This window comes from Lynx rufus, unplaced genomic scaffold (genome assembly GCF_022079265.1).
Source record: "Lynx rufus isolate CCGP_SWC_20201006 ecotype Redwood Valley unplaced genomic scaffold, mLynRuf1.p SCAF_2, whole genome shotgun sequence".
Lineage (NCBI taxonomy): Eukaryota > Metazoa > Chordata > Mammalia > Carnivora > Felidae > Lynx > Lynx rufus.
Genome location: NW_025814834.1, coordinates 82,314,628 through 82,327,831, shown reverse-complemented (window position 1 = coordinate 82,327,831; position 13,204 = coordinate 82,314,628). Strand labels below are relative to the sequence as shown.

The following is a 13,204-nucleotide window of genomic DNA, read 5'->3' as shown; positions in this document are numbered from 1 at the left end:
TGAAGAAAAAATTATTCGCAAAGAAGTAATTTTTTTAGTGGGTCATTCTAAATATGGTATAGAGAATTTAAAAGGGTATGGTCTTTTTGGGAAGCAGTTAGGCAGCATATGTCAGGAACCTTAAAATGTGTGTACCTTTTGATTTAGTAATCCTACCTCTAGGAGTCATTCTCAAAAAAAATAACTGGTAAAAATGTCAGATTTTTGAACAAGGATGTTCAGAATAACTTACAAGTTGTCTGTAGGGTAAAATATCACATAGCCATTAAAAATAATTATTTTGAATATTAACAGAAATTGCTCATTATATAATGTTAGATTTCAAAAAAGGATACAGAATTGTTTAAGTGCAAAACTCTGAGATTCATTTAAAGTGTTTACATTTATATGTGCGCATTGAATAAAAGATCAAGAAAATCCAACAAAATACCACTATTGGTTCTATTTAAGTGGTAGGATTATTGGTGATTATTATGTTCTTTATTCTGTTTCTGTTTTCCAAATTTACTATAATGAAGATGTATAGATTGTTGTAATTAGATTTTAAAAATAAATTGTTTTAAAAAATAATTGCTTGGTGTATCTGTGTGGTGTATTAATATATTAATTGTTATTAATGTAGTAAGAAGTTAGAGATAAAAGTAAACATTTTATAGTAGACTGTTAACACTTTTCAGTAGTTTACCCATTACAAATTCATTATTTTCCTTTACCTCCCAACTAAAGTCCTTTAAATCCTTAAGGCATTACCAGCTATTCAGAACATTTTTCAAAACTTTTCCATTGTGAAATGCCTGCTGCATATTTAGCCTTTCTTCCAGTCTTTTCCTCCCATTTGGATGGAAAGTAATATTTGATGTGCAATCAAAAAAAGTACATTGGAAACCGAATGTTGTAAAATTCAACTTAGTTGGTTTTTTGAAAGACTGTCTTTTTTCATTGGAAATTTGTTTTAATTATCAAATTGAATATTGAAAATATTCTTATTAGTGCTCACAGTTTTCCTAAGATACAGGTTCATTTTTCTTCTTTATATGCAAACTTCTAGCAATCTTAGGTTCAGTCTTTATTTTGGTATATCTGCTATTTTTCATGATTGCTCAAAAATTACTCTTGGTGGCTGAAGTTAATATCCTCAGAAGCCTTCAATGCTCTGTTCTGTAATTTGCTTTCTTTCATTTCAGTCAGTAATTACTTAGTGCTTAGGTGAACAAGGGAGGTGACAGAAGTTCTGCCCTTGGGGAGCTTCTCATCTAAGTGGGGCAGGATAAACAAAACACACGTGAACAATAATACACTTAACTGTCCACATACAATCAACACTATCCTTTTTTAGTTCTTTTTGTTCAGTGACAAGCTTCAAAGCCCTAAAATTGGGTAGGCTCAGAGCATAGTAGCACCTGCTTTTGGCAGTGTAGACAAAGGTAAAGTTTGCCTTAGGGACAAGATAATGGTCCTGTTATTAGAACTAAGGATTAAAGGTACCAAAGACTCTTCTCATTCCAGGTACCTGAACTATGGATTCACGGATTTCTTTATTTTTCCTTTTTGGCAGCTAACATAGTAGCAGATCTCAAGGCAAGGAATCAAGTTTGTGGTTAAAGCAATATTTATTAGGTTGACAGAGAAAAGACATAAAAGATAGACTGAGACAAAGCTTCTGCTCCCATCATTCTGTGGAGACTACTGCAGTGAAGTCATTATTGAAAATTCCTATTGCCAAATGCCGTGATTAATTTCAGTCCTCATTCATTTATTTTAATTGAGCTCTCTTTACTTCTTGAAACACCTCACCTTTGCTCTTTGGAATATACTTCATTCTCTTCTGATTTTTTACATTATTTTCTTTGACCATTCCTTCTAATTGTCTTCTACTGAGTCCTTTTCATTAATTTCTGCAAACATCAGGGTTTCTTGAAATTCTGTTCTTGATATTCTTACCTTATGTATTTTGGGATAATACCACCTTAGCAAGCATTTTTCTGAGGGTAATAATACATATATCTTTACCCTTGACTTCCTTCTCAAGCTCCAGGACTTTCTTTTTTCTCTTTTCGTGTTGCCTGTTGGCTTCTCCACCTAGATAGTCCCCAGACCTCTCAAGTTTAACTTTTCTGACTTACTCTCTTAACTCCACATGGTCCTGTACTGTATTCCTCATCTCTCCAGTGACTCCCAAAACTCACAATGATGTGGGGTTTTTTTTAATCCCTTCGGTCCCTAAATTTCTAATTCTCACTCTTCTTTTTCCACCTGTATATTCCTTGAATATTTCATCTTTATCCCTTCTCTCACTTCTTCAGTCTTTCTACCTTTGCCCAAAAATATGTCATGGGGTCCCTATTTCCAAGAGAAGCCTTTCATTCGACCTCATATTTCTCTATAAAATACTACCGTGTCTTTCCTCTTTTTTTTGTCACTAGTTAAATTTTTAAAAGATTAGCTGTATTGTTTAACTCTTACCATACTACAGTCCATTTCAGTTTACTGAAATTGCACACAGGGCACCATTGACCTTCTCATTGTCATCCATCCATTTTAGCCTGTAACCTACTAAATGTCCCTAGAGTAGTGGGTGCTGTTGACCTCCACATTTCTTGAGTCTTGTCTTCTTTCTTCATCTTCTCTTCCGTTTTTCCTCTACATCGTGTTTGTTGCTGTTTCCCTCAATATCTGTCCTCAGAATTTATGCTTGTATCTTAAGCTATCAACACAGGCACTCCCAGATGGAGTATTTTATGATTCTTTCATATATTTTAATGCACTAATACTCAGTTCTAAAGTTCTTACGTTGTTCACTTATTGTTTAAATTGTATTTGCCTTGCGTCCATTGCCATATTGTAAGTTTCTGTAGGTGTGGTTTTATCAGTTTTTTTTCTGTCTTCCCTACAAGCTATATAACACAATGGTGGACTGATAGGAGTTGATTATTAACTACTTACTGCTTAATTGACTATATTAAAAAAACATTAATTTTATGCATAATTTATTCATTTGTGTATTATAAATGTGTTTATTGAAATTGCTAAGCCATAAATCTGTATGTAAGCAAACTAAATGATCTTTGTCTTCATGGAGCTAGTAGTAGTCTAGAAGAAAAGCCCACTAGTAGAATAATTTTTAATCTCCTCACTTCCAGGCCCCCAAAGTAAGGAAACCAAACAACTCTGAGCTGTCTTAAAAATAATAAATTTTACCACAAGTAAAATTTATCAAGTAAATAGTGGTCTCCACTGCTTTCTGGTAGAAAGTGTTAAATGGCAGAAGTTTTTTCTTAAGATAGAAAAGTAGTAAGATTCTGATTTTGTGGATATTTAATCGTGTGTCATAATTTGAGACTGTGCAAATAGTTTTTGCCCACTCAAACTGATGCTGTCACTGTGATCATAATGATGCCAGTGACACTAATTGCCTTAGAATAGCTAAAGATACTTTTAACAGAATGGTTAAAATAAAAATTTACTGTATAGCAACATAAAAACATCAGTCAACTGAGAAAATACAGTTAACACTGGAAAGAAAGGTCAGGATCTTTAACTGTAAACAATGTGTTGAATTCTTGTTACCTGAGATATAAAGAGGGTATGTATCAACCACGCAGAAGGACATTCCTAGAAGGAACAAGAAGTACCAGAGAAGGAGACCTGAGGCAGTGTTTTAATCCCATGACACTTCCTGCAGGAGATAGGAAGCAGTGTTATTCTGGTAGTAATGTTGGATAAGAAACTCATTACTGCTCTGCAGCTTGATGGAAAGAAACCTATCCTCCTCCACACTCTAGAGTTAAAGTATAATTAGTGAAGGTTACAAAATTTTATCAGAAGCAGAATGACCACAAACAGCTGAAGGTGTGTAGCATATCACACCATTGGTCCCCAGAGCACATGAGAGCTGCTCGTAATGCTATGATGCTGTAAGCATGAGGTCGAGTTTTTGGTTTTTGGTTTTTGTGTTTTATTAAGGTGTGTTTTTTTGAATTATTCTTTTTTTTTTTTTTAAGTTTATTTATTTAGAGAGCGAGCAGGGGAGGGGCAGAGAGAGAGGGAGAGAATCCCAAGCAGGCTCCACACTGTCAGTGCAGAGTCCGACGCAGGGCTTGATCTCATGAACTGTGAGACCATGACCTGAGCAGAGATTGAGAGACACTTAACCGAGAGAGCCACTCAGATGTCCTGAGGTAGAATTTTACTGGATCCAGAAAGTTTGATTCTTATTCTACCACTGGCCTTGTAGACTTTGGGCCGTTCCAGAGAACTTGAGCTAACAGAGTTGCCCATTTAGAGTGATGTTTGGAAGTATTGCTGCTTTTGGTTTGGTCTCTTATTCCAGGCTGTGGCCCTCCACTTTAAAGACCAAGTTACTCAGACTCTCAGATGAGTTGAAGCTGACTCCACTGAGACATTGAATAAGCCAAAGTATGGGCACATATAATTTCATTACACTAAAAGTAATCATTACATGGACTAGAATGCTTGAGTTGACATTGTCAGTGTAGTCTCTTCCTGTGGCCAATCTTGGCAGCCAAATTATAATAAGAAACCAACTAATTAATTAACCCTGGTAATCACCATCACAGGACTGGAAATCCAAATGATTATTGCATTTATTCTATGAATTTATACCAGTATGAGAAATCAGAGATCAAATTTATTTGGTGGGTCATGCCGTCTTCCATTGACTTCATATAACCCTCATATTGATTCATATGTTGATCTTACAGTTTCATTGAGAAAATTTTTCCCTTAATTTCTGAGTTTCAGGGAAACATTTGTTAGAGATATCTCAACTTGTTTTGAAAATGAATCTTCATTTCCAAAGTGATAAAGTAGAAAGATTGTGATAACAGCACTTCGTTGACGTTTTCCAGCCTTAACTCCATGATCTTTTTCTAGAGTTCCCTGTAAATGGGTATGGATAACCCATAATCCATCCTGCTCAAGCTGATCAGTCTTCACAAGGAACAAGGAAACAGATGTGACCAAGCAAATTTTTACAAACCTTAGTTTGAGATATGTCAACATTATGTTGACTGTATTGATAACAGAGAAGGACATCCTTGAGATACCTGTGTCAAAACTCCAAGGGAATCATCTGAGGGCTGCTGTCACAGACGTAACAATGTTATTAGCAGAATGAGTGTTGAGAACAAGGATTCTCTAGTACTAAAGTAGCTTCGCTAGAAGAATTGCCTTTATATGTAATTCATACAAGAAATTCAAGATTGCTTAATGTTAAACCTCTGGAAACATGCTAAGTTTTTTCTTTCACAGTTTCAAAAGAAAGTTGTTATATTAGTTGTAATATATTAGAAAATATTAATCTTTCATTGTAGATAGATATAGAAGGAAACCTTCTGTATCTTCTGGTTTCTGTTGGAAAACAAAAGCACAGAAAGAACCTAGTAGACTGTTGAAAACTAGATCTTCAAATGTATAGAATCACAGATTATCAGATTTTTGATGGACCCGAGGTGTCTTCTAGTCCAAGACTTACCTGAGGCGTAGATCTGTTGCAGTCTTCCCAACTACTGTTCATTCAGTCTTCTTAAGTATTTTAAGTTGTGGTTCTTACTACCTCTTAGGGCAAAATGTAAATTTTTGAATGAATCTCCTTATTAACAAATCCTTTGTTAGATTGAATTGAATTCTGTTTTCTGCGATCATGATGTCTGATCATCGTTAGACTGATCACTTTTTTTTCTATAGGAATAGTTTAACTTTGATTTCTCATTTTCAAACATAGTTGATGACAATTTGTGTTTTTCATTTAGCTTGTAACACTTCAGGAAGCAAAACTGCTGCTAAACGAAGATGATTACCTTATTAAAGCTGTGTATGACTACTGGGTAAGAAAACGTAAAAACTGTAGAGGGCCGTCCCTCATTCCTCAGATAAAACAAGAGAAAAGAGATGGCTCCACCAACAATGACCCTTATGTTGCCTTTCGGAGGAGAACAGAGAAAATGCAAACTCGAAAGGTAATGGGCAAATTAGATTTAATTAGTATGCCTTAATAGTATTTAAGATCAATTTTTTTCTGCTAATAATTTCAATAATTTTGAATACCTTGAACATAAAGAGGAGCTAATAACATTGTTGAACCAAATGTTAGAAATCCTGCTCTTCAGTAGCTTCTGTTGGTACAATAACCAATATCCATGCCCTTTATAGTCTCCTGATTTTACCATTTCAGACTTACAGTTGAAGTAGTAAAAGGAATTCTATATCTTTATATATCTCAGAAATTTGAGCTCTTCAGTAAACTATACATTTTATACATATCCTCTTGTTTGGGAAGCTTAAGAGCTTATAGCTCTTTTGAAACCATATTCTAATTCTTGGGTATAAAAAAGAACTTGACTCCCTTTAGCTACTGTGGGGTCATGGGAAGGAAGGAAAGGTTCTTTTCAAGCCTGTTCTTCCCATAGTCAGAAGTAACAGTGGAATCTTTTTCTTCTTTTCTGTGTTGTCAGTTGTGTCAGATTTCTAATTGATGAACTTGTCCCCATCTGCCTTTCACAAGCAGTGTGAGCCAGAATTTTACATAAGAGAAACAGGGTCTCATGCTGTGGAATGATATGTTATAGAAGAAAGTGTTATTGTACAGGTGGTATTCATTGTCTTCTATTTCTCATAATTAACAGTAAACACCATACACAATAACACATTCTCTAGCATTGCAAAAAATTAGAACATATAAATGTAAAAGCCATGAGGAATTATGATGGGAGGCAAAGCCTTTTCTATGGATTCCTGTTTCTCCTAACATGAAAAGCTTGTCCTTGTCAGTTGTGAATGTAACAGCTGTGAAACATAACAGCTGCCAGGAATAGTATATTTTAGGAAAAATTCTACTACCGGTTAATAACCAGTTTCTGTAAGTCTGTCTTAGATGTCCCAAGTTTAGATGACATTGCCTAAACCAGGCTAAGTTTTCAATTTGGCGTTTTAGTTCTTAGATAAGATAGTCTGAGATATTTTATGAAAGTGTAACATCTTGCTTAGAAAAGATTGGAATGAGGTAAATTTGTAAATATAGGCAATTAGACATGAGGAAGGGGAAGTTTACCTGAATCATTGAAAAATATGAACTACTAATTGCTTTTTAAAAGAAATGTAATTAATTCAGATACATTCCTAAACAGATTTTTAGCAGTGTCTTTTGAAGGAAGTATACCATTAGACTTTCAGTGAGTGGGTGTGAAGAACTGAAAACTAGGCAGTATTTATTAACATGTAAACAACATTTTAAGTGTTTAAATCAGCTTTATTCTTAAATAGGTTAAATCACTGTTTTCTAACCAGTGCATATTGGGAATTGCTAGTAGTGCATTCCAATGTATAGGTGCTTTCATTGTGCAATAACTAGTATTGCTTTTTCCTGACACTCTGATTTCTTCCCTTTCTCTTGCCTGTTATTTTCACCTTCCTCTGCAGAGTGGTACATTTTCTTTTCCAGTAGTCTTTTTATTCCTCTCTCTTTTCAATTTTGGGACCAAAGACTTTTCCCCTTCATGCACACTGATGCTGCTTCAAAATGTTTATGGTTCAAAATGAGAAAGTTGGGAACGCAGTCAACAATGAATACCCCTAGATGTTCCAGAGGTGGGCAAGCACTGGGATCTGCAAAAATGAATACTGCTAGCAAAGGTTCTCTACTTTTTTGTTTCCACAGATTGAAAACACATGTATAGCTACATACAGAGGTGCTAAAATAAAGGACTTCTGAAATATTTGCTTGGCAGGCTAGAATTTAATTTTAATTTGGTAAACTAATATTTAATTTGGGAGTGCTTAAGTACTTTTAGGACATTCTTAAATGAGACAGTCTTAAGGCACCAACAAGTCTGAAAGTGCTGATTGGGAAGTCTTAAATCAGCATGTGTGTTTAATATGTTTAACCCCATATATACAACTGTTAACATCTGTGCTTTCTCTCCTCCCTCTCTGTGGCCCAGAATAAACGAGAAAGACAAGAGAGGAAACTCAAAGTAGTTGTTCTCAGTCTGGCCACATGTAACAATCTCCTGTGAATTATCCTTGGTTATAAAAAAGGTCTCCAGTTAAATCTAAAGTGCAGCAGTTTGAGAACTACTTCCTTGAAGATTGGGCAGTAGGTCAGAACTATAATATGTAACTGGGAATAGGGAAAAAAGAGTTGGTCCAGAGCAGAGACCATTGTGAGGAACGGTAAAGGAAGTGAATAGATTTGAAAACAGGGATAGGGCCATCTTAAAAGCACAGAAAAGATATCAGTATGAATTCATTGTTTTTAATAGATCTGTGAATGTATGTGTACATACATATATTACAGGTGTATTTTCTAGCTCTGTTCGGTGAGTCTAGAAGCAATGATACTCAGTAGCAGTGAGCATGCCTAGCATGTAGATCTTGATTTTTAAATGCCATTTTCCATCAAAAGGAACCAGAAATCCTTAGAAAAATAGTGTTTCCAGGTCTAGGGGTGGGAAATATAAAGATACGCTTGAAAATTCTGTTATGCCAGAAAGTAAGACTGTTAATTAAAGATAAAAGCATGTTGGACCCATGTCAGAAGGCCTCAAGAGCCAGCTTGAAGGGGGACTCTACTAACCAGATGTGGGAAAGTTTTAAATGTCAAAATAAATAATGAATAACCCATAGTAACCCATGAGTCCATACTAATATAAATGGATGGATAGATGGATGGAGGGTGGGAGGGAGGGACGGATGGATGAATGGATGGTTGGTTGGTAGATTGACTGATAAAAGAGAAGGGAACACTTTTCCTTACAGTAGAACTTTAAAATTACCAAGTTTCAGTAGAATGATGAAGTTTGAAAATCACCATTTGGCCGCCACGATAGTAATAATTGTTTCAGGCAAAAGTTAGAATCAGTGGATACTACATTAGTGGGAGGAAATTTGGTGAGAAACAAGGTACATAATCCTACAGTGTCCTTTTTAATTAAAAATAGTAATTTGACTAAAGGAACCTGACAGCATCTTAATCAAGGGATAAAAATTACCATCAACAGTAATGGGACAAATAGTTATCATTTAACTCCTGATATAAGAGACGGATACAATGATCACTTCTGTGATAATCCTATGAAGAATACATAACCTGAATTTAATTGTGGGAAAACATTGAAGAAACCCATAGTGAGGAACATCCTACAAAATAAGTGGCCTCTATTTAAAAATGTCAAGACTATGATCACTATAGAAAGTCAAAGGAACTATTCCAAATTATAGGACGTTAAAGAGACATGACAGCTAAGTGCAATTGTAATCCTGAATCAGACCCTAGACCAGGAAAAAATTTACTGTTATGAGTGAATTTAATAATAAAAATAATTGTCCTGCTAATGTCCTTTATAGCATCAATTACGTAAACATATAAAAATACATATTTAACAATTATATTTATTGCTATAAAGGACATTAGTAGGACAACCGGTGAAACATGAATAAAGTGTTTAAATTAGATAATACGATAACATCAGTGTTAATTTCTTGATTTCGATAATGGTTACTGGTTATATAAGAGAGTATCATTGTTTCTAGAAAGTACATATTAAAGTGCTTAGAGATGAAGGGACAGTACACATCCCAACCATTCTCAAAAAATGTTTTTTAAATAGGGGTACCTGGGTGGCTCAGTCAGTTAAGCATCCGACTCTTGATTTTGGCTCAGGTCATGAGCTCACAGTTGGTGAGTTTGAGCCCCGCATTCTCTCTCTCTCTCTCTCCCTCCCTTTCTCTCTCCCCCTTTCTCTCTCCCCCTCCCTCTCTCTGTCTGTCTGTCTGTCTCTCTCTCTCTCTCTCTCTCTCAAAATAAACTCTAAAAAAATATGCTAATTTTGCATATTTGTGTATGTGTTTATTATACATTCATGTGTATGTGCCTTAGTCCGTTTAGGCTGCTGTAACAAAAAACACCATAGACTGAGTGCTTTAAACAACAAATATTTATTTGTCACAGTTCTAGAGGCTTGAAGGTCCTAGATACAGGTACTAGCAGATTCAGTGTCTGGTGAGGGCCTACTTGCTGATTCAGAAGTGATCATCTTACTGTGTCCTCACATGGTGGAAGGAGCAAGAGAAAGAGCTCTTTGAGGTCTCTTTTATAAGAGCACAAATTCATTTGTGAGGACTCCTCCCTCATGACCTAATCACCTCCCAAAGGCCCTACCTCTAAATACCATCACATTGGGGCCTTGGAGTTTCAAAATGAATTTTCAGAGGACACAAACATTTTAGTTCCTCATAACATAGACTAAATAAATACATACAGAGACAGAGATAAAACAAATGTAAAATAATAAATAACATTTGAGCAATCTGGATGAAAATACAGAAGAATTGTTCATACTATTTTTTTAACTTTATGTAAATATGAAATTATTTCAAAATAAAAAGTAAAAAAACAGAGAGGACTAGAGAAAGGAAAAATTAGTAAGGGTAGTTAATTTGGGCCTAAAGAGAGCAGAAAATGAATGGTTAAGACAGGGCAGAAGCATATAGTCCACAAAAAACACTTAGTGAAGAGGGGGGTGATCTTAAAAGGTTCTGGTGCACTTTTGAATATTGTTCAGCTGGCATGTAGCCTTATATTATTACTCGTCTTTTGAATCTGTATGTCTCATTCTTACTAGACTGTAAGCCTTTTGAGGATAGGGGACATGTGCAGTACTCTGTACAGGGGGACACTTTAATATTTGCTCTTGGTAATGTTAATTTTTTTTTTCAATTGGGAGGTATTTCTGCCTGCTTGCCAAGTTTTCTTGCTTAAAACCATGCTGTAGATTTTGCCTTTTGTCACATAGTACTGAAGGGGTAAAAAAATTAATTTCCTTTTGATGAAATAAAAGAATGACTAATATAACATTTAAAATACTTGGTATGCAGTACCTTAATGAGATTTAGTTTAGGTTATGTTTTATAGGTGATGATTAAGTTTCAAATACAAGAAACTATACATTAAAGAAAAAAGTAAAACTTTGAATCTTTAAGTTTTATTTTCTGTTTTATAATCCTCCAATATGAAACCTGGCTTCAGGTTCTTTCTAATGTCATTGTATTATTAACTCAAGGATGGGAAGATTGCTTAAGTGCAGTGTCTGGATACATAGAATGAGAGGTGGTAATGGTCTGTTTTTAAACAAATAGTTCCATGCCTACTATAAATATTCTATGGTTATTTGATTAAACACAATATTTTATATTAACAGTAACTTTTATGCAAATAGTTGCTAATTACAACTGAGCCTTCTTTCATTATTAAGCAGGACTTTGATTTGGAGTTGTTCAAATTAAATCTCAGGCTTCACAGTGGGACCTTCTTAACAACACTCTGAAATTTAGAGTTTTCACTTGTTTTCTGCCCTGCAGTGAGGTGTTATTACTTTGAAACATGACAGTCCAGTTCTTTGAGATACTTTATATCCTACTTTCAGTTTTATATCTGAGTTTCTGATAGGGGGTTTTGCTTGTCATTGTCATTGTGAGTGTTTACATTGTGGTATATTGAACCTTCCAACCTGCAGTTACAGAGGTGAATGATAGAGACCCATTTTGGCTTTTTTTTTTTTTTTTTTTTTTTTTTTTGGTAGGTAACCTTGATTTAACAGAACTGTTTCTGTCACTGGAAAATGCCTTGCATCAATTTCAATGGACTGCATTTTCTGATTGATACACTAGGTTTTGTTTCAGGCAGACTTCTAAAAATGTGTGTACGTTGGAATTATCCCTTCTATCATTCCATCTTTTCAACAGTGGGCAGCATTTTTTTTTTTTAATATTTGAGAGATACTTGCTTATACTTCTGTTTTCAGAGTTAAATAGGTTCTCTTATGCAGTTGCTGTTTAAGATGATTTTTAACATTTTTATATTTAATACTTTTTTAACATTTTGCTTTATGAAACAGTTTTGGATCTCATAAGATTTTGTTGAATGAAAATGGAAATGATGATTGGATTGTTTATTCTTCTAAAATTGTTGTTTTCAACAGAATCGTAAGAATGATGAAGCCTCTTATGAAAAGATGTTGAAACTGAGACGAGAGTTTAGTAGAGCCATAACAATTTTGGAAATGATTAAGAGAAGAGAGAAAACAAAACGAGAATTATTGCACTTAACCTTAGAAGTTGTGGAAAAAAGGTAACCTTGCTGCTGTTGTATACTAATGGTAGCTTTAGCTAAATGATGGTCAGAATATAACCAAATGATTTGTTTTATTTTTTGCCATGCTTTAAAACAGTTAAAATGGATTCTTAAATGAAATCTACATTTTTTGAAGAATCCGGGTATTGCTAGTTTTTTTTAAGTTAGATTATCAGTTTGGATTGCGAATTTGGGGTATATTTTTGTGTGTATTATGTGTAGATCCTCTAATATACTTAATTTTTTTTCAGAATCCTTTAGTTTTATTTAGAAAAGAATCTAGAGATCATTTTGTCCATCCTTTTTATTAAAGTTTCTATTAAAATTTGAGGGAAATAAATGTTTAAATGATTTTATTTTCTAACTAGGTAGAAAACATTTTTTGTTTCAACACATTTTAAAAATGTGTCTCTAATGCAGTAGTCCTTTTCCTGCATAACTAAATAGACTAAACTACACCTGACAGAATTTTATGTGATTCCTGAGGTAAGCATTCTAAACATCATTTCCCACTGTTTGAAAATATTAAATATATGAGAAATTTGTCTTCTGTATACCTTAGAGGTTTTTTTGGTTTTTGTCTTACTATATCCCGAATATGAACTTCTTTATTCCTGTAAATTTTCTTTCAAGAATAATCTTTTTTTTAAAAGAATAATCTGACTAATTAGTTTGTTCTAGTTAATTGCGATATCATTGGGTTTTTTTTTTTTCTAATTTATTTTTCAACTACAAAACATTTTCTTATATTTTGTGACCTTTTCAAGATATCATTTGGGAGACTATGGCGGTGAAATCCTTAATGAAGTGAAAATCAATAGATCAGAAAAAGAGTTATATGCCACTCCAGCAACTCTTCATAATGGAAATCATCACAAAGTCCAAGAATGTAAAACTAAGGTGAATATCCTCTGGGGAGAAGCACATATGATAATATTGTTTAGACAATTAGGGGTTTCATCAGCTGTCTTAGTATAGTTTGGTTAAAGAAGAAAGTAATTAACATGCGTTAGTTTTTACTATTAGCCAAGCACTTTGCTAGGAATTTTTACATAC

At 34.2% G+C, this 13,204-nt stretch overlaps 1 protein-coding gene across 3 annotated transcripts in view; it reads left to right on the top strand.

The window, feature by feature from the left end:
* EPC2 (enhancer of polycomb homolog 2) overlaps window positions 1-13,204 on the top strand; it is a 119,089-nt gene that overhangs the window by 80,579 nt on the left and 25,306 nt on the right. For all 3 annotated transcript variants that reach the window (XM_047082942.1, XM_047082943.1, XM_047082941.1), the window contains exons 4-6: window positions 5,772-5,978; window positions 11,997-12,145; window positions 12,916-13,048. In XM_047082942.1, coding sequence (XP_046938898.1) covers window positions 5,772-5,978; window positions 11,997-12,145; window positions 12,916-13,048 — 489 coding nt within the window. The remainder of the gene's footprint in view (window positions 1-5,771; window positions 5,979-11,996; window positions 12,146-12,915; window positions 13,049-13,204) is intronic.